Raw genomic sequence first — 22,408 nt, forward strand, 5'->3', positions numbered from 1 at the left:
AAATATATTAAAAAAAAATCCTTATTTAAACATATGATAAAATTAGTTCTTTAAACCCCTTTACAATTCAGTGTGATCCCCAATATGGAATAAAGTTGATATTTTATGTTTTCTAAATATATAGAGAGAATATAACCTTGAGCTAAGATTTGTTGAAAAAGCTGATAGTCAAATTGTGTGGTTAATGCCATGAGACATATGCCACCCTAGAAGCCCTATCTAAAGCCTGTCTGTGGCTCAAAGGGCACTTGCTTTTCTAAGTGTCTGGTTGGTTGCTTGGTTATTAGTTGATTGTCTGCCAGACAGTTGTCATAAACATTGTATTTCAGAGCTGACAATGTATTATTTTCACTATATATGTATATTTATAATTTTTAATATATAAATTTTTCTGCAGGATCACTTTGCTTGCAATTTACACATTTGAAATACTTGTAAAACTCATTGCAAGAGGCATCTGGACAGGATCTTTCTATTTCTTTGGTGATCCGTGGAACTGGCTTGACTTCAGTGTAACTTTGTTTGAGTGAGTATTTATTTAAGTTGTGAACATCTTAATACCTTGCTAAGCATATGCTTTTCATGAAAAAATTGAAGTTGGCAAAATTTTCTGCCTGAAAAAATTTTGCAAATATAGAATATTTTATAAATTCTAATCATAGTGAGTTCTCTAAGACAGCTCCAACTGAACCCGGTCATAGAATATGGAATAAAAATGAAAGGAATGGGATATTATCTATGTTTTCTATATGAAATGAAGAAAATAGAGGTTGATTTTTGCTTTTTAAGTTAGTTTTAGTGAGCAGAAAATCTTCTGGAGACTTAGCAGAGGATACTAGCATATTTGGTTCTGTCTCACATTTACATTTTTTTTAGCTACATTTCTTAATACCAGTAAATATATTAGATATCTGAATAAGATATTTTAAAAATATACACACATACATTTTCTACATTTCATAGAGTGTTGTTACATTAAATTCTAATGATTTACACATGTATTTATTTTTTCAATGCATCTGTTTAATATACTCTGCTTTGTAGCTGAGTGATCAATGGTGTTGAACCCTATTAAAGGAATTAAAAATAATATTCTATTTCTAGATTTTGGGTCAAGAATTTTTCTTCAAAAAATCTTTATAAAGGTTAATAATTAGTGTCTGCCATATGGTAAGCAATAAAAAATAGTAGCTAAAATTATTGCAATTATCACTACTACTTCTACTATTACTATCACTAATGGCCCGGTGCACAAAATTCGTGCATGGGGGGTTGTCACTAAGCCCAGCCTGCACCCGCTCCAATCTGGGACCCCTCGGGGGATGTCTGACTGCTGGTTTAGGATCAGACCTAAACCGGCAGTCGGACATCCCTCTCACAATCTGGGACCACTGGCTCCTAACCGCTCACCCTGTCTGCCTGCCTGATTGCCCCTAACCACTCTGCATGCAGGCCTGCTTGCCCCCAAATGCCCCCCCACCAGCCTGCTCGCCCCCAACTGGCCCCCTCTGCTTGTCTGCTTGCCTCTAACTACCCCCCTCCCACCAGCCTGATCACACCCAACTGCCCTCCCCTCCTGGCCTGATCTCCCCTAACCGCCTTTGCCTCAGCCCCGCCACCATGGCTTTGTCCAGAAGAACATCCAGAAGGTCTCCTGGTCTAATTAGCATATTACCCTTTTATTAGTATAGATTATTTCTGCTGTTGCTGTTAGCAAACAGTTAATAGCTAACATTTAGATATCTTATAGCATGTGCCAGTTGCTTTTCTATGCACTTTACATATATTAGCTCACCTAGTCCTAACCCTCTGAAAAAGAAAGTATTATCCACACCTTACTTCTGAGGAAACTGAGGCAGGAAAGGTTAAGTAATTTTTCTCTGTCACACAGCTAGTAAAGAGTGGATTTCTACACAGGCAGTCTGGATCCAGAGCACAGACTGGATCCAGTATGTACCCTGCACAGGCAGTCTGGATCCAGAGCACAGACTGGACCAGTATGTACCCTGCCTTCTGCTGTCACCACCATTACCATTGTCATCATCAGAATCACCTTAAACACTTACATTGAAGCTCATTCCTTTAAAAGACTGTGGTTTTGTATTTTAAATAATCTTTTTGTTAGTTGGGTAACAAAATGTTTATGAAGATGACATAAATATGGACTTAAGAGTACTCAGTGTCAAAATTTTATAAATTCTCATAATTTGTGGATTAATATTTACCCAGCTACTTTGCACATTGTAGCAATTTCATCTTCCAATCAGTAATAAAACTATTTTCAAAATGGAGCAATGAAAGCAAGGGAAATGTTTGGATATATGGTTTTTAAAATAAGTTTTAAAGAACGTAAGGAGCCAAAGATATGTCGTATAACCTCTAAATAACTCTAACTTAATTCCACAGGCACATAACAATATATTCGCCTCTAAACTTCACACCAATATTTAGAGTTGCAAGAAGTTTGAGAATTTTGAAAATTATTCCCTTAAACCAAGGTAAGAAATGATATTGAGTTCCTTTTCTTCATTTTGTTTTATGTACTCCCATATAATCATTTGAATTCCTCTGTTATTGTTTGGAGAAATATTAAATTGAATACTGCTTCAGCTTGTTCAATTAATGAATTATCTGATCTTTAAATTTGTTTCAGTCACTACAGAAAAGGCAACAAAATTACACATTTGACTGTTATTTATTTGAGGTGGGTTCATTCATTATAAAATATAGATATCAATCAAAAATATAACTTTTCTATTTATTTATTTATTCTTATATCTTAAATATGAACTTATATAATTGTCTTTAGACTTCTTAGAGAGACAGCAGCCTAGACAGGTATCTAATCTAACTTCTTCTTTTTCTAATTACATCTAACAATTAGATGAAATAAATAAAGTAATATAAAAAAAGATAAATTCCTTTTTGTTCTGAGTTCTTGGATAGGGTGTATTCCATATGCTACAAAATTCAAGGAGTTCCTGCTAAATAAGGCTGTGACCACATTGATGGAAGATGCTGAGGACAAATTTTAGCTCCCATTCCTGAAGATATCTTAAAACCTTCTAATTTGTTATTCAGAATGAATAAAAACAACAAAGTAGGAAAACTCCAATCAGAGGGGTTTTTTTTGCTGCTATGATTCAGACTAGTATGAAATAGGTAGATCAATAAACCCTGAGGCAAGTGTGATAATACCAAAAGTAAGAACTACAGGCAACTTTTGTGCACTGGTACACCGTGAAGCATGCCAAACACACGCATACTGTGTATCAATCCAAACAAATTCCAGGTTGGCAAAACAGCAAAAAGATTGGGGAGTGTGGTGATGGATGCATAACCATGTGGCCATACTAAAACATTGAACTGTACACATTAAATGGGTGAATTGTATGTTTTGTGAGTTATAGCTCAGTAGAGGTATATAATAAACATGATTTGTGGCATGACAGTTTTGCCAAACCCAGTGAAGAAAACAGTGAGAATTGCCCTGCTAGGAATAGTCACAGTCTGAACTTCCTTACTGGTCTCTACAAATTACTAGAACATAAAATTGCATCAACTGCATCTTTATCTTGGCAAAGATTATAGAAGAAATCAGGTGGATCCTAGTTAATTCAAGAGGAATACACACACTAGAGTTCAGAGCACACAGGCTGGTAGGACCTGCTCTTTACAAGGGAGAAAGTAATCAAGGCACATAGCAATATAAAATGTATAAAAATATTTTGCAACACAGAAAGAGAAACATACTATTTAAGAGAATGAAAATAATTTTTTTTTCTTTAAAAACAGTGCTCTAGGAAATAGGAGCAAGCATAAAAAAATCATATTTTGTAGTCCCAATAGAAGAAAATTGAGACTCTTTGAAGCAAAAGGGGAAAATGAGATTATAAAATGACAAAAATACTGTTAAAACTAAAATATGATAAAATTATAATAACTTTGGTTAATATTTGATGGCAGTAAAATATAGTATCATCTGTATAGTATTATGGTAAAGCAAAACCTGTTGTACAGAAAAATTAGAGACATTCTATATTAATACAGTAGAACCAAAAAATGGATGGATTAATAAAGGAGAGAAAACTTAAGTTTCATTTTATGGATAATAGGTAATACTAAAAAGGAGACAAAATAATGTAAAAGACAAATTATTAAAAAATACACTAGAATTTTTTAATCACTCAAATTGAGAGAGACCTTAGTCACAGTTGGAAAGGGCTCATCTTATACTAGATAAATAAATAAGCAAACAAACAAATAAATGATACATTCATAAAAGTATTATAAAACTCCTACAAGCAAAAAAGCAAAGATAAAGAGCCTATGGAAAGGTAACCCTTAGACCTCGTGAGTGGGCAGTAGAGTTTCAGAACTTGGAGGGCATGCAGGCAGGGAGGTTATGACACCAGAACTTCATACCTGTTTGTCATTTATGTGTGAAGTCAACAGAAAAATAATCTCAGTCACCCAAGAGTTCTTGAATTTTACGTGTGTATCTTTCCTGAATGTCTGCTGAAAAAGAAAAATATAAAAATAAAATATTCAACAATGAGAAGATTTACTATCCAAAGTAATCGCAATGAAGTCTTAAATCATTTCAACAGAGAATAAATTCCAAATTATGTTGTTAGTGGGTTGCAAAACAGAATACAAATATTATAAATTATAATATGGACATCTGTGGGTCATTCTTGAACTAGAAACATATGTTGTTTGTGCTTTTAAAAACTTTGGAATAGATACCAACCTTATAAAAATCTGGTGATTTTAACATTCAAATCTAAATTAATTTGGATAAATTATCAGCATCAATCCAACCAAATTTCTGGCTGCAACTACCACCTGTAACTGAAGAGCAGCTTACCCTTTACGTCAGGCACATTCATCCAAGTCTCCTCCACTCCCTACTTGCACGGATTTATATTTTCTGACAAGCCTTTGTAAGAATATCAATGTTATCTTTCCTGTAAATCATGAAAAATAATATATAATGCAAAATCCATAGAATTCAACTATTATAATTAGGTCAGAGGTTCAAAATTATATTAACAAAAATGAGAACTAGAAACTGAGAAATGTGAGAAAGCAAAGATGATTATGTTCTTATATGAGAAGACTATAGTACAGTTTTATTTTTTATGTAGAGAGTACATTTGTTCAAAATAATAATTTAAGTTAGATACAGGTGCTCAAAATAGACATACTAGAAGAAAAAAGAAAAATATTAAAGTTAATTTAAGAAAGATAAAACACATAGAAAATCATAAGGGAAATATAAAAATAAGAAACCAAACTGGCAAAGACCAATCCAAAATAAAGGCAATTTATGAAAATAAAAATAATTGGGTTAAATTTTTCTGTCAAGATGTAGAGACTTTGATATTAAATCAGAAATAAATTGAACTCCACCAGAGATAAACTAAAACAAAATAAAAGTTTAAAACTAAAATGAAGGGGAAAATAATACCAAGAAATCAAAGTCAAAGTTGGCATATGGTAGATAACAATGAATGGTAGATAACAAAGAAAATTATTAGTAAGTTTGATTCTGTAAAATTGGATGGTGACTTTTTTACCTTCAAACAAAATGTTACCAATAGATTAAAACTCACAAAAACTTGGTTTATATATACTGTATATGTATACACACATACATATATACACATATACAAACACACACATGTGTTCTGATTTAAAAGCTACTCCAATAAAACAATATGAAACATTTTTCAGTAAAATAATATACAGAGAACTCGGGATAGTTGCCAAACAGAAGTACAGTGTAAATATACATGTTTTAAAAGTTCATTATGGTAGTCACAGAAATTACATTAAAGTAAAGTGATCCCATTTTTCTTCTAATAAGATGAAAATACTTGTTAAATATTTCATTTTTAATGAGGACTTGGTTATATACATATGTAGTGTTTGGTTTATCCATTGGTTTTACATCTCTTATTTAATCAGCTCCAAAAAATGAATTCTTAAAAATTAATGAAAGAATATTATAGAATACTGCTGTTTCAAACTAGTTTTTGTTTCAACATTTTCAACTCATTTTGATGAATAACTCTATATCTTTACTTATGCTTATAAACAATAGTGATTGGTATGAAAAGCAGTAACCAAGAGAGAAAGCCTGTCCTTTATGTAGTAAAGAGGAACAAACAAATGACTAATTACAAAATATATTGTGACTACATTATTTTGTTAAGTATAAAAAAATAGCAATTATACAAAAACCTTACAGTTTGGTGTTTTATTCATTTTATTTATTAGACAGAGATAATGGTAAATTAGATTGTGAAACACAAAGCTACCAAGTTCAGTGGATATGTATTTGCCATGGGAGAAGTTTGCTAATGCTGCTTTACGAAAGTATTTTACTTTATTGGGAACAAACTTGTCTCTTTTCAGGTGTGAAGTCTTATGTAGGGATCCTGCTCCAATGCTTGAAGAAACTTACCGGTATCATTATCCTTACTCTATTTTTTCTGATCATATTTTCTCTAATTGGGATGGGGTTCTTCATGGGCAACCTAAAGCATAAATGTTTCCGATGGCCCCAAGAAAATGAAACTGAAATCCTGCACAACAGAACCAGAAACCCATGTTATATTCGAGGTAAGAATCGCTTGCCATCTATGTCAATTGAAATGTTTCTTTAGGGGAGCAGGGGGTATTTTTAGTTCTATTTTTTAAAATTGAGGTATAATTTATGTACCATAATAGTCACAGTTTTAGTTTGTTCACAAGGTTGTATAACCATCACCACTATCTAATTCTAGAACATTTTCATCACCCTAAACAGAAACTCCTATCCATTAGCAATCATTTCTTATTCCCCTGGCACCAGCCCCTGGCAACCACTAATCTACTTTTTGTGGCTATATACTTTCCTATTCTGGACATTTCATATAAATGGAATCAAGCAGTGTATGGTCTTTTGTGACTAACTTCTTTTACTTTCTTTTTTTGGAGAAATGTCTATTCTAATCTATTTCTCTTTGAGTTATTTGCCTGTTAATTATTGAATCAAAATAAGGTTTTATATATCCTGGATTCTAGACTCTTATCAGATACATGATTTGAAAACATTTTCTCCATTCTATGGGTTGTCTTTTCACTTTCATATAGCGTCTTTTGGATCTCTAAAGTTTTCAATTTTGAGCATATTTTAGGCTAATAGAAATAATATTTACCATAATCTTGCAGAGGAGACATGAATAACCCCTATTAAAAGAAGGAAATGAAGTTCAGAGAAATTTAGTGAATGCTCCAGAATACTGTAACTACATGGGCATAAAATCAGGATTCTAACCAAGCACAATCCGGATTTAATACCCATTCCCTTTGCACAGACCATACTCTTACTGGATTTTTCTCTCACATTAAAATTATCAGGTCCTTTCTGACAGTATTTAGAAAAAAATAAAAGCATATTTTTCAACTAATAAAAACCAAACATTGATTAACCTTATGTAGTCCTTCTACATTAACTTATACTTTGGATTTAATAAGTTATAAAATAAACTTAATTGATTTTACTCTTTAGTTTTCCCCATCTACACTAATAAAAGAGAAACATGCAAATTAACCATCACTCTGCTACACCCACAAGCCACGTCCACCAGCCAATCAGGAGCGAATATGCAAATTAACCCAATCAAGATGGCGGCTGGCCATGGAGCGAGCAGGAGGCTTGGGTTTCCCCAATGATGGAGGAAGCCAAGCTTCTGCAGCCCTGGCCTGCGTTGGCCTCTGCTCAAGGCTACAAAGTTCAATTATAGAAGATAAATAAATCCCAGATCCCAGGACCTCTGCTTGGGTCACCGGGGGGGCATGGCCAGCCTGCAAACCACCACAGGCTCCTTGCCCAGGCAACCACACACCCCAAGGAAACTCTCACCCTGATCCGGGACACCCTTCAGGGCAAACCAGCCGGCCCCCACCTGTGCACCAGGCCTCTATCCTATATAATAAAAGAGTAATATGCAAATTGACCATCACTCCAACACACAAGATGGCTGCCCCCATGTGGTCAAAGATCCTGCCCCCATGTGTACACAAGATGGCTGCCACAAGATGGCCAGCAGGGGAGGGCAGTTGGGAGGGACCAGGCCTGCAGGGGAGGGCAATTAGGGGCAATCAGGCTGGCAGGGGAGCAGTTAGGCATCAATCATGCTAGCAGGGGAGTGGTTAGTGGGTGATCAGGCTGGCAGGCAGAAGTGGTTAGGGGCAATCAGGAAGGCAGGCAGGTGAGCAGTTGGGAGACAGCAGTCCTGGATTGTGAGAAGGATGTCCGACTGCCCATTTAGGCCCGATCCTAAATAGGCAGTCGGACATCCCTCGAGGGGTCCCAGATTGGAGAGGGTGCAGGCTGGGCTGAGGGACACCACCCATGCACGAATTTCGTGCACCAGGCCTCTAGTGAAATGATAATGATGCAAGTAATACAGAATTATTAGCATACGAGTATGTGAAATGTTTCCTTATGATATGTGTCTATTTCAAGGCCCCAATTTTAGTGGTGAGGACATTAGGAGATAGATATTAAATGTTAGATTCCAGTTGAAATACCCTTTGGTTCCTTTGACAATGTAACAAGATATGCTAATTACTTAAAAGTAATTTTTGCTACTTCACTAATTATTGCTAAGAAAAAAGGTTATTTTCATCTTTGTTAAAATATATTAAGAACAAATCATTTTTAAAGATTACCTCTTTAAAATAGTCAATCCATTTCCTCAAGTAGCATGCTAGGAGCTGCTGAAAATAAAATATTATTAACCTAATTGCCAAGTCATAATCCTTGTACATAGAAAACTATTTGGGACTGTCCAGTTTACTAATGTCAAATTTCAATTGTTTTTTTAAATTTATCTTTTTTATTGAAAGTATTACAGATGTCACCCTATCCCCTCTTCAGACTTTCATCTCACTATTGTCTGTGTCCTTGGGTTATGCATATATACACGTAAGTTCTTTGGTTGTCATTTCGTTTTTAACTGCTGTTCAAGAAGTTTGATCAATGGTTTCTAATTATGTATGATTTAAAAATTCTTCTAAAATTATTTTAGTGACGTTATTTGAGATTGAAGTAATTCAATTTTGTATATATAACATATATAGTGCAATTTTGTACATGTATATTTTTGTATGTATATACTCTTACATAGACACACACACAAACACACACACACACTCAGAACTACTTTCATGGGTTTGATTTCTGTGATTTGAATTTAGAATCTAAAAATAAATGCTCCTAGGGATGCATGTTCCCAACCCTGGTAACTGTATTTATAAATACGCAGTTTACATTTTAATAGACAGGTAAGGATATCTGGATAAATTCTATGGGCTCTAATTCAGATCAGCTTAGGTTGTGGTTGAAATTAGGTGACACCAGGGAAATAATTGGCGCTGGATGCTCAATGAAGAAAAATAAGCTTCGAAGTGAGAAGAGAATGGAAATTAAACCCAAAGACAGAAAATCTTGTCTTCTGCTCAGGAAGAGCATCAGGAATAAATCTTGGAAATAAAGGCCCTTGGCTTTCCAACATATTAGTTTTAGGAATTTTTCCTTCAGGGGTCTGGATGTACTGGGCTGGTTACATTCATTTTCTTGAACTCTAATTTTGAAAGGGATTCTCCTCTTTCTACACTGAGTTTTATCACTTTCAGGTCAGTGAAGTAGATGGATTGCCAGAGGACTTTTGGTCTGTGCTTCAGATGCTGAGACAGCTTCCTTGATAAAAGTATGGAGTTTCCTCAAAAAGTTAAAAATGGAACTCCCATTTGACCCTGTGATCCCACTTCTAGAACTATATCCCAATAAACCAGAAACTCCAATCAGAAAGGATATATGCACCCCTATGTTCATAGCAGCACAATTTACAACAGCTAAGATTTGGAAACAACCTAAGTGCCCATCAGCAGATGAGTGGATTGAAAAACAGTGGTACATCTACACAATGGAATACTATGCTGCTATAAAAAAGAAGGAACTTTTACCATTTGCAACAGCATGGATGGAACTGGAGAGCATTATGCTAAGCGAAATAAGCCAATTGGAGAAAGATATATATCACATGCTCTCACTCATATGTGGGATATAATGACCAACATAATTTGATGAACAAAAATAGATCTAGAGACAAATGGCAGAGGAGGTTGGGGGGGTTAGAGAGCAACCAAAGGACTTATCTGTATGCATATTAGCATAACCAATGGACACAGACACTGGGGCGGGGGGCTTGCCTGGGGTGGGAATGGCTGGAGGGGCGGAGGGGTCAATGCGGGGGGGGGGGGGGGAGAAGAGACATATGTAAAACTTTAGACAATAAAAAATAAAAGCCAGGCTATATGCTAATTCCTTCTCACTATAGAGGTTTAAATAGCTTTCAGATATGCTGTTCACTCAAGATTAGAAAATTAGATATAGAATATAATTTCTTTCTTATTTTCAGAAACAGAAAACTTTTATTATTTGGAAGGAGAAAGATATGCTCTCCTTTGTGGCAACAGATCAGATGCCAGGTAAGTGAGGTTAATGTTTTCTTCTGTCAAGTCAGTATCACCAATCAATTGTATTTATTGGATAATTATTATCTTTACTTATGGTTCCTATTCGATTAGATTATCTATTTTTTAATTGAAACCATGCTGAGAATGAATAGTATGGAATACTATTAAACCAATTCTATTTTATTTTTATTTTAAAAAACAATAGGCAAGCTAGCTAAATGATTTAAGGTCAAGAAAGATATAATACTCATTTGTAAACAGCAGAGCTGGGACTTAAACAAGATCTGTTTTTTTCTGTTTTCAGCGTGCCTCAGAGCTAGCAGAAATTACCAAAAAACCAAAAAACAATAAAATCTTTTCTTTGGCCCCAAGCCTTTGAAGAAAGAAATATTAAAGATATGCTGTTATTTCACTTATTTATGGCTTGTCTATCTTTTATGACCATAATTTTAATTAAGAAAAAGCTTATTGTTCTTGAAAACAATATTTATAAGTAATTCTTCAGTGAGAACACAACTCTCATGTCTTGTCCTATAATTTCAGATGAAGAGATAAGAAAGTAGAAATAAAGTGCTTCTTGACAGTGCAATGCCTTTCGGAGTTCCTTATGCTACTTTCCGCAGCTGGATGACTTGATATCCATCTGTAGGCTTTTTCTTAGGCTCAGGGGCCCAGGTTGACAAATGGCACATGATGGGGAAAGGAGCCTAAATTATGCAGTTTTGTCATATTTCATTGATTTAGTTATTTTGTCGCTTGCTCAACTCTTTTTGCCCAGCTACTTTTGGGTGTACACTCTATTCTCAAGTCCAAATTGTGAACTCATCCCATTGTGTCTGTCGAATACAACACCAGCTAACTCCTCTTTGTGGACATTCCTAACACAGATTGAAGATATCTGGTTATGAATATCCGGAATCACAATGATATACTTCAAGGCCAGAAAGTCATGCAATACTTCACCTGTAGCCATCATACTTTGCTGCAGGATAAATGAACCCAAAAGTTAGTGCCTTAAGAACAAATATTCATTTGTTCAGATTATGTGGATCAACAATTTAGCAAGCCTCAATGCATAATTACTTTTTATAACCTCTGTTTGTATCACATTTATTAACCATTAATCAATGTTCAAAATAAGACACAGGGCCAAAGCCAAAATAATGTATGAGGGAACTAGGATAGAGGGAAGCATCATTTATTGGGCCACTACTGTAATAACTGACCTCAACACTCAAGCCCCCAGTAGATAAAAGTATGAAGATTCCATAAAAGGCAATGAAATATTATTTGTTCTTTCCATGGTAGTGCAAGTACTGCTTGTAATTACTGATGTAATAAATGTTTTCTCACCCTTAAATAATAGGATCTAAGGATTTGAGGTGAGACCAATTAAAAATTAAACCCTTAACTCTTGCAGTTTTATTATATTTCATCATTTATAACCTCACGTTGATATTGGGTACTAAAGAAAACTTTAACAAAGGCTTGGCAAAAAGTACTTGTCAGGCCCCTTTTCTTTTTAGCTTAATTAACACTCTTCACTTATACCAACTTAAAAATCTAACTCATTTGCAGCTTTCCACTGGAAATTGTTTGGGAGAAGATTGCTCCCTATGGAAACAAGAGTCCTTTGTTATTTATGGGCAAATGTTCTATATTTATGATTTGGCCATAATCTGGAAGTCACCTAAAAGTAAGCAGTTGTTCTTTTCTTTGTATTCTTTAGTCAGTGTCCTGAAGGATATGCGTGTATAAAAACTGGCATGAATCCTGATAATGGCTACACAAATTTTGACAACTTTGGCTGGGCCTTGTTAGCCCTATTCCGGTTGGTGATGCAGGATTACCCTGAAGCACTGTATCATCAGGTAAGAACAGAGAGAATCTGCCATGCACATAAGAATGGTACCATGCCCCTCCCTTTCAAGACAATGTTCAAATGTGACATAGTTTATTACATTTGGATGTTAAGAATTTGAAGACAGAAGGAAAGAGAACAAGAATTATTAAGGGTCAAACTATACCCTAACACTGTATTGAAGTTTGTACTCTTATGTGTGATATCTCATTTAACCTTTACAACAATCCTACATGGTGCGTATATATACATCTGATTTTTATATGAAGACACTAAGATCACAGTGGATGCGTAACCTCTCCAAAGTTACAACACGGGTATATACAGGGATCACTGTCCTGCTCTGTGATATGAACTAAGTTAAGAAGGTTTCTGGGTACCAATTCTTCAGTCACAAATTTGAACCTATGAGATTACCAAGTATTACATAATTATTTATTGAATACCTACAATGGGCTATTTCTTTTCAATTCTTCTATTCTCATTTCTCTTTAATGTTCAATCATGCCTCAGTTGTAACAGAAGGCTTGATGTTATCAGACTTGAAATCCAAATTCTGAAAGTCTGTCTTCATCACTGATGATTTGTGTGCCATAGTTTCTCAAGAAGATATAATAATAATTAAAACAAAGATTCAAGTTTTTTATTCAGAGAGGATTCTGACTCCTGAATATAGTACAGTAAATGACAGCTAGTTCAATAGGAAAAAATATTTAACCAAATCTTAAACAGTTGACTCATTGGGATACTAGGGTTTATTAAGAATACTTTTAAAGACTATATACTATAGATTAATGAAAATTATTCCTGATGGAATGTTAGAACGTCCTATTAATCAGTACATTCTTAACTCTTTATATCAACACAATATTTTCTGTAAATAATGCTTATTTATTGAATCAAATGGATATTTAAAAATTAAACTATTCCCATTTTTTTTCTTGACTTTGTTCATATATTTTTAACGAGGAGGATAAATCAGTGGACTATATTTTGGATTTGTAATGTCTACTTATAATTTTCTAAATTTTTTAATTTTAAGATCTGTCTTAGGTACTTATGAAATAAAAACTAGTTAATGCTTAGTTTGGAAATCTAAAATTTAGTATTTTTCTATCTATAAATGAATACATGTAAGTGAGTTATATGTCTTTCCCTTGTGATTAAAGTTCTTTACCAAATAGATATTCTGACAGGTACAGAAATATTTCTGTTCCCCATCCCTTTGAATACCTAATTTTGGATTTTGTTGTAATATTTCCATAAAGTAATTATTAGAAGAAAGTAATCTCTAAATGTTCTCTAACTTTATTAAATTTCATATATTTAAAGATTCCATTGCAAAGAAAATAATCTTTCATATTTAGATCATCCAGCTTTCTTTATTGGGAGATGACAATTTTTTTCTTTCACTATGTTTTCTTTATTAATGAAAACATAAAAGTCAAATGCTTACCCTAAATTAATTAAATTACTCAAATCTTTCTTTGGTTTTGTACTATATATTTTATACCTTAGATAAGTCTAAAGTTGAAGTTCATTTTGCTTATTTTTCCACATAGAGCCAGTACTTGAACTGTCTTGTGATTACATTTCACTTATGACTATTATTTTCACAAAAAACTTCATTTTTATTTTTAAAAAGAAGATTACAGGAAGACAAATAACATTTTCCTTTTTTGTCCTGTTTTCCACCTCTCCTTAGATTCTTTATGCTTCTGGAAAGGTCTACATGATATTTTTTATTATAATAAGTTTTTGGTTTGCCTTTTACATGACAAGTTTGTTTTTGGGCATACTTGCAATGTCCTATGAAGAAGAAAAACGGACAGCTGCTGAAAAAACTAAGAAGATTGAAACAGAATTTCAGCACACTTTACTTCAAGAAGAAAATGAAGCAGCTGAGGTATAATTTTTAAAATGCTTCTTAGAATCACAGAATTTGAGTTATCTTCTTAAGATCTTAGAGTATATTGCTAGATCCTCAATATGTGTGTGGTGCATGATAAGAAGATTGAAAGTGATTTTGATAAGAGCATTTTTTTTTTTTTTGCTACATAACATTCTTTCCTGAGTGCACTATGGTAAGAAAAGCCAATACCTATAAATATTTCATTAATTTATACATTTTTGTTCCAAAACATGTATTACTGCTGCTGATAAACTATATACATATATATTTAAACTTGACTTCCCACAATGCAGCTATAGTTTATTAATTCAGACTTGCTTCAAATAGCACATCATAATTTGGAAAAATTTGGTGATCAACTCAAAGTGATAATGTCTTCCATAACAGAAATAACAAAGTACTAATAGCATGGATAAACGTACAGGACTGAATTTGTAAAAGGAGAAAAAAATTACTTTATTGGCTTTCTAGCTCCTTCAAGAGGAAATGCACTATGCATCATGATATATGAATTATTTTATTCATGAAATAATTAAATCCATGATTAGTAAGATTTAATAAGGGTGTACTCTAATTTTTGATGATTTTAGTGTGTTTGAATACATTTTCAAATTTTTAGCTTCCTAGCAAAATACTTGGTTTATGAATCAAAACAAATGACAGAAGTGGCATTAAAGAAGTTGTAGGAATTTATCTTTTAAAATCTAAATAGTGCTGTAAAGTTGGCTAAATGGGAGAACAGGACCCAGGACAACAACCAGAAGTAGCTTGCTCAAATCCCACAGGAGCTGGCAACCTCACACCTCTTCCTTGGCTTGGAGAGGGATAGTTTTAGCCAGTCTCCTAACACCCCTACCTGGAGTTGTTGAGCTGTGCTGGGAGCAGAGGCCAAGCAGCCCATGATGGTACCCAGCCCAGACCTCTTCGACAATGTTGCTCCTTTTCCCTGGGGATCTTGTTTGAAGACTGCTGGGTCCAAGGTGGCCACAACCAAGTGCTTCTGCCCCACTGGTCTGGTTACAGGCCCTCAGCCTGGAGGAAAGGAGCCATGTCCTGCCTCCTTTGGATTCTTCTGGAATTGTTACTAGTTTGTATTCTTGACACCTGCTAATAAAGATTGTGTACACTGGAGGGAAAATCCCTCAAACTACATTCTCTATTAGATGGAAAAAGGATAGATTGAGAGAGCTGACAAATGATAGAAAGGCCCTATACCAGGGACCCTGTCATATTGATGCCAAATTTTCTGTTCTGGTCCTAGTCTGTTGTCTCGCAAAACCGAAGAATGGATTCATGGACAAAAATGGTTAACAGAGGCAAAGTTTATTGAGTGTAGATGGACTTCTTGCCGCAGGCGGCAGCAGGAAGGGGGCCCAAAGCAGGTTACTCATGAAGCTTCTTTGTCTCAGGTTCCAAAGTTCCATGCACCCCAAGCCAGTCCTGTAAAAGGTGCATCTGGGGTTCGAAAAGTAGGCCAGTGCCCAGAGCTTCCATTCCATGTTGTAGTTCAGCATCCAAGCTAATTAAAGTCCATTAGTCCTCGTGTGGAGTCCCACACAGTCATAAGCCACAAGGGTACAGAGGAACCTATCCTCTGCCATAGAAGCTAGAGAGAGAAGAGAAGAGTGTGTTCTTCTTTGTGTAGGGTAGATACATGCTTTGCTAGATCCTAATTAGTGCTTTCAAATAATCCTGCCTTAGCAACATCCCTGTGATTGGTAATCTGCAAGCTGCCTGTTTTAGCAACATCCATACATTTTAAAGCTCATGTCTCCCATGTGCCCTTCTTTCCCCGCCCAGCTGGGTGGCTTAGCAATTCCACCTAGCTAGGGTCAGTTCTAGATCCTTTTGTTTGTCTCTGTGGTACAGTCAGAAAGTTGTATCCTATTCACATCAGTAAGGTCCTGTTATTCAAGGACTTCCCCATTATTCTCCCTCCCCCAAGGTCCTGTCCCTGACTGCTTAGCCCTTCTATCTCCTCAGTATAGGAGAGATGGGGAAAAGTAAAGGGTCAAGTTATATGCTCTGACACTAATTGAAATGCCTAGTAAAGCTGGCTAGGAGGTTCATGGATACTAAAGTTTCCTGAGTCATAAAGGGGAAAATGTTAACTTACCTACATATGTAATCCTTTTTATCAAGTCATCTCTCTATATAAAAGGCTAACATGCAAAGTGTCCCCTCAGGAGTTCGACCGGGAGACCGGGAGTTCAATTGCTTGTTATGACGTGCATTGACCAGCAGGGGGTGGGGTGGAACAAAGGAAGGCCCCAGTCGGCAGCTGGCAGCTGGGGGAAGGAAGGCCCCAGCTGGCAGCTGGCAGCTTGGGAAGGAAGGCCCCAGCCGGCTCCCAGAAGGCCCCTATCAGCCCTGATTGCCTCCCAAGCCTAGGGACCCTACTCATACATGAATTTTATGCACCAGGCCTCTAGTTATCAATAAAGAAGCTCTAGGAAAGTCATTATTCCAAATAGTGGGGCCTGGGTGACATGATGCAGGATCATACCGAATGACAACTTATTGATAGACTAGAGGCCTGATGCACAAAATTCATGCAAGGGGCTTGACCCTTGCAGCCCCGGCTTCGTCTGGAAGGTCACCTGGATGGTCGTTCTGCTGTTTGGTCTAATTAGTATATTAATTCTTTATTATATAGGATACTTATGTGTACATGATCCATAACACACATACCATTGAAACAAGAAGCAATTATACACCATATGAAGAAAACATGTATAAAAAGAGGCTATTGAGTATAGCCATTATATCACCCATGAGGAAGTCACAGAAAAACAAATTACAAAAGCTTTCTGTTTCTAGAAATGAGTCTTGGATCCTTAAAATTGAATGATTATGGTCTGAATGATATGTTGAATGTGTAATTTCTTTTGAAGTGACATTTCAAATGTCAAGGGCAACACACAAATGTATCCAAGAGCACAATACTGCTCTTATCCCAGGATGAGATGCCCTATTAACTCTGCTTAAGAACTTGGATTATTTCCTAATTTTCCAATATCCTCATTCATTTGGCTGCTTTGGATCACACAAAGCCTTTCTGATTTTAATTAAAAATTCCAATTGTAAAGGATTTCTTTTCTTGGAAGAGTACTAGAACATTTTGTCATGCAAAGGTTTTCCAAGAAGTGAGAGTGAAAAACATTTTCACAAGATTTCTTTTCTTTTTTGATTTATACATAAGAAAACACTGGTGGGAGAACTTAACATGGAACATACTGAGGATACTTTAGGTGACCCATCTGAATGAAGACTAGTCAGATTCCAATGTTGATATTATCTGGAGAGTGTTTAGATGCTTCATATTCTCCCATTACAGGAAAGCACAAGATCATATTGGCTAACAGCTCAGTTTTTCAGTCCATTTTAGTCATTTAATGGATGTATTGCCAGTTCCGTTAATTTTTCTAAACTTCAGCTTCTTTATCTGTAATATGTAAAAATCTATAGTATGCATCTGTCGCATAGGTTATTATAAGATTCAAATGCAATAAATTCATGTTAAGTGCTTGGCACTTCTCAGAATATACTAAGCAACTGAAAAATGTTAATGACTAATTATAGGGAACACAAGAAAACAAATGCAAAAAGGCACAGCAGTTCATATGGAGAATACTTCATCAACATAAAATTCTAAGTCACTGACTATGTCCCGTTTTAGGGAAGTTTAAAATAATAATAACAATTATAACAAATAACGCTTATTGGTCATCAGTTATGTACCAGACACATGAGTGCCTTCATGAATCCTCAGATGTAATCCTCATTGAGGAGTTCTAGTTGCAATAAATCTATAATTATTAGTATTTGATTTCTCAATACATAGGAAGAGAGCCTAGTGTTCACCACTTTACTTAATTGTTTCAATGCTGAAACAGTATTGTTCCATCAATTGCACAATTTGCAAGTAAATCTTTTCTATAAATTCTCAGTTACTGGCAAAACCTCAGGAAAAGAATCAGATATATACAACTGCAGGATTATAAATATTTTCAAATTATTGGCCCATCTAAACTGACATTTCTATAACTCATCTATCCAGTTAAATAACACATTATTGTCAATCTGCTACGTGCTAGGCATTGTACAAAACACTGAAGATTAAAAATAAACTTCAATAGATACAAATATAGTACCTATCTTCATGAAGCTAATGAACTAGTGGGTAGATAAACTATAAACTTATTATGACACAAAATTGTAACTCTAGGACCACCAGTCATTATGTCTTTCCTGATGTTATGAAATAGGAAACTTAAAACACCACATACAATAAATTATTTTCCAAAATTTGAGCTAAGTCTAATAAGCCTCTAGATCTATCTTTTTCCAGGGACAGTAGGAGAGAGAAGAACAGATTAAATTACACTAAATGGACATAATCTGTCAAACAAAGAATGTGGAGAATTCTACAGAATAAGTGAACAAGTATCATCAACAAATAAATCACATAAGAAAAAATAAATTAAAATCTCAATATAGTCAATGGACATCAACAAGTGCAATATGTAGATCTTATTTGTATTTTTATTGGAACAAGTCAACTAAAATAGAATGTTTCTGACCAATGAAAGAAAATTGAGCATGGTCTGGGTATTGGATAATATTAAGGAATTACTAATTTTGCTGCTGATGATAATGGTGTTGTGATTATGTTTCTTAAAAAGCTTATTCTGTCAGACAGAGAAAGACAAATGCTTTGTCACGTGATTTATCTTATATGTGAAATCTAAGGAACAAAACAAATGAACAAACAAAACAGAAACAGATGTAGCCAGATGGGAGAGGTGTTGGAGGGCTGGGTAAAAAATGGTGAAAGGATTAAGTACAAATTGGTAGCTACAGAATAGTCATGGGGATGTAAAGTATAGCATAGGAAGTATAATTAATAATATTGTAATAACTATGGTGCCAGGTGGGTACTAGATTTAAAAAGTGATCACTTTGTAAATTATGTAAATGTATAACCACTAAGCTGTGTACCTGAAACTAATAGAATATTGAATGTCAACTATAATTGAAAAATAAGAAAAAATTTTAAAATTTGATTTTAAATCTTTCAGAAAGAAAGTTGGATGAATAATATAAATGAAGGGTAGAGTGTTATTAATTGTTGAAGCTGAATATTGGGTTTCTGGTGGTTGACTTTATTATTCTCTCCAAGAAAAAAACACCTGTAACTATAAAGAGAGAAATATGCTGCTTTGAGAGACTAATAAAGCATTTCTCTGAGTCAGAAAAGGTTTTTATGAGGAACTGTTACTTGAGTTGAGATCTGAGGAATGATCATGCTATATAGGGAGAGAAAACAGGGTCAGTGTGGCTGCAATAAAGAGAGAAAGTCTGAGTCCAACATGAACACTTCAGGTATTTGTTGCTTAATGCCAGAAATATGACTGTGTTCTTTCTTCCTTATTCACACCTCCCTCCAGAGAAAATTTAAACCAGTTATGAGAAACATGGTCCCTTTTCCCAGTCTAATTTTTACATTGAATTGTCTAAAATTCAGGCATATGCCCTTATTAACTCTTAAACTTCCAAAAAGGAGTTACTGTTATGATCCTCTCAATTTGCATTATAAATAGCTGTATCCTCAAGAGTTGGCCCACACATGGGTGTTCATTTACTATTTTTAGCTCAATTTGTTCATTTTGTATTCTAAAATACATCCATATTCAACCCACATTAGTAGAAATTTGGCATTGACTATATGAACAATAACATTATTATTCTCCCCACTCCATCCCTCCATTCCGCACGCAGAAGACTGTCTTTACTGACTTGCTCCTTGGTGTGATTCCATGAATCATTGTCACTGTCAGAAATAACTCTAGGGGAAGTAATTTCTCTATATTAAGAGCATAGTGAAAGATATTATTCCCTATATCACCAAAGTATCAGCTTCATGAAGATACACTTGGGAAATCCTTGTCAGATCTTAGTAACAGGAAAAAGGTATGCTTATGTATTTTTTTATTTCATGGAAATTTGGAATTGTATAATTTATAACTTATATTTTATGTCAGCTAAAATAATTTCTTAAATGATCATAGTTTAAGTAAATACATTAAACTGGCATCCTCAGTTTTTAGCTTACTTTTTGAGTTAAAAAAAGGGGGCGGGGAGCAAACCAAGATTTGTAGACCTGCAGAATCTGCCAGTGGAATTCAGTATGAAATACAACAGGTTTTCACCACTATTTGTGAAATTAGAGGGGATTTGATTGGTATTGAGTGAGATGAATGTGATTCCTTTCATATCTATTATGCCTCTTCAGATAGACCACAGCAGAACTTGCCAACCTGAGTGTATTGTGTATGGGTTATTGGTGAGTCTCAACTACTGATTCTCTCAGTGTTAAGGTGGGAGTATTCCAAGCTGTGTGTATGTAATTACATATATATGGGTATAACATTATATATATATATATGTTATACCCATATATATGTAATTAATATATTAAGGTCCTCTCTATATTGACTCTGCTTTTTAAACATGGATAGTTACTTCTATGCAAGAGTAGCTTCACCTATTTATCCCAAGTTAACAAATAGATAAATATTATTATTCTCTGTGTATGCCAAATGTGAAAACTCTTGGGAAATCTGTGGTGTAATATCATTACCCATTATGAATTTCTTACAGTTTAAATCCAATTACAAAGTTTATACATGGTCACTAGAAACATCTTGAGCTATATTTGTAATACTGAATGTGTACAAGTTATAATCTTGACATCAAAGTTAGGAGTTGTGAGTGCCTTTTCAATGCAAGGATTCTTTTTAACCCTATGTAGCCACATCAGCAAAGAAGAGGGTACCTTAAAGCTGTTATTCAAGAGACATGAGAGACAGAAAGAAGTGATTCCTTTGTGGAATTATCATATATGTTCTAACAATGCAATTTTAAAAAATTTATCTATTACTTGATATTCTTCCAGACTTATTTCATTGTTACAAAACCAAGTCGTTTATTTTGTCAAGAGAATATGCAAAGTTATATTGTTAACATAGTCTCAAGGAAAGATATTTAAGATGTTAGAGCAGGGGTGGGGAACCTTTTTTCTGCCAAGGGTCATTTGGATATTTATAACATCATTCGCGGGTCATACAAAATTATCAACTTAAAAATTAGCCTGCTATATTTTGGCAAACATTTAATTAACTCACTCCTAATGCCTTGGCAGGGCCAGACCAAATAATTTCATGGGCCTTATATGGCCCAGGGGCCAGACATTCCCCATCCCTGTGTTAGAGGAACACTGTTGCTATTCAATAGCATGCTTACCAATTGGATATTTCACAATAATGCTAAACTATACATTGAATTATTTGTCAAATATGGGTAATACCACTATCATTCTCTGATTTACTCTTTTTATAGTTGACCTCATAGGATACAATTATTTTGTCAAGTTGCAAGTTATATGTATTTTCCAAAAGAAAAAGTTAAGTTTCTGGAAGTAAAAATCAGCATATGTGAAGAGGTTGTAAACTTTCTTATAGTTGTAATCTTGGGAAGAATTCAGTATTATACTCATCAAGTTTCTTTTCAGGCCAAGACCACACAAATAGAAATGAAGAAAAGATCACCAACTTCTATGATCACTTCTTTGGATATGTTGGATGATGCTACTATCAGACATAAAGAAGGTAAAGTAAAAAATATTTAGACACTATCAAAGGTACTATTCATAAGATTCACTTTTAAAGAAATTTTATAATGACTTCAAAATTTTATATGATAAGTAAAATTTAAGGAATAACATGAGAATATTAGGATGAACAATTTAGAAAATTCCATAAACATAGTGTTTTAAACGTTAGAAAGGGTTACTAGAGGGCTAAATAATTATTTTTAACATTGAAAGTTACATAGAAGTGGCAACTTATAACTAAAAATAAAGCTTGAATGTGTGTGTGTGTGTGTGTGTGTGTGTGTGTGTGTGTATGGGTATGGGTATACTAGAGGCCCGGTGCATGAAATTCGTGCATGGGAGGGTGTATCCCTCAGCCCAGCCTGCACCCTCTCCAATCTGGGACCCCTCACAATCCAGGACTGCTGGCTCCCAACTGCTCGCC

The 22,408-nt window shown here is 34.7% G+C and overlaps 1 protein-coding gene across 1 annotated transcript in view; it reads left to right on the plus strand.

Annotated features, from left to right (window-relative positions):
* The window catches only part of SCN7A (sodium voltage-gated channel alpha subunit 7), an 87,103-nt gene that overhangs the window by 25,055 nt on the left and 39,640 nt on the right, over nucleotides 1-22,408 (plus strand). The window contains exons 5-11 of the mRNA XM_080667300.1: nucleotides 398-526; nucleotides 2,407-2,498; nucleotides 6,424-6,630; nucleotides 10,479-10,548; nucleotides 12,266-12,407; nucleotides 14,103-14,303; nucleotides 21,883-21,979. Coding sequence (XP_080523426.1) covers nucleotides 398-526; nucleotides 2,407-2,498; nucleotides 6,424-6,630; nucleotides 10,479-10,548; nucleotides 12,266-12,407; nucleotides 14,103-14,303; nucleotides 21,883-21,979 — 938 coding nt within the window. The remainder of the gene's footprint in view (nucleotides 1-397; nucleotides 527-2,406; nucleotides 2,499-6,423; nucleotides 6,631-10,478; nucleotides 10,549-12,265; nucleotides 12,408-14,102; nucleotides 14,304-21,882; nucleotides 21,980-22,408) is intronic.

The sequence above is a fragment of the Plecotus auritus genome (assembly GCF_963455305.1).
Source record: "Plecotus auritus genome assembly, chromosome: 5".
In the NCBI taxonomy this organism is placed as follows: domain Eukaryota; kingdom Metazoa; phylum Chordata; class Mammalia; order Chiroptera; family Vespertilionidae; genus Plecotus; species Plecotus auritus.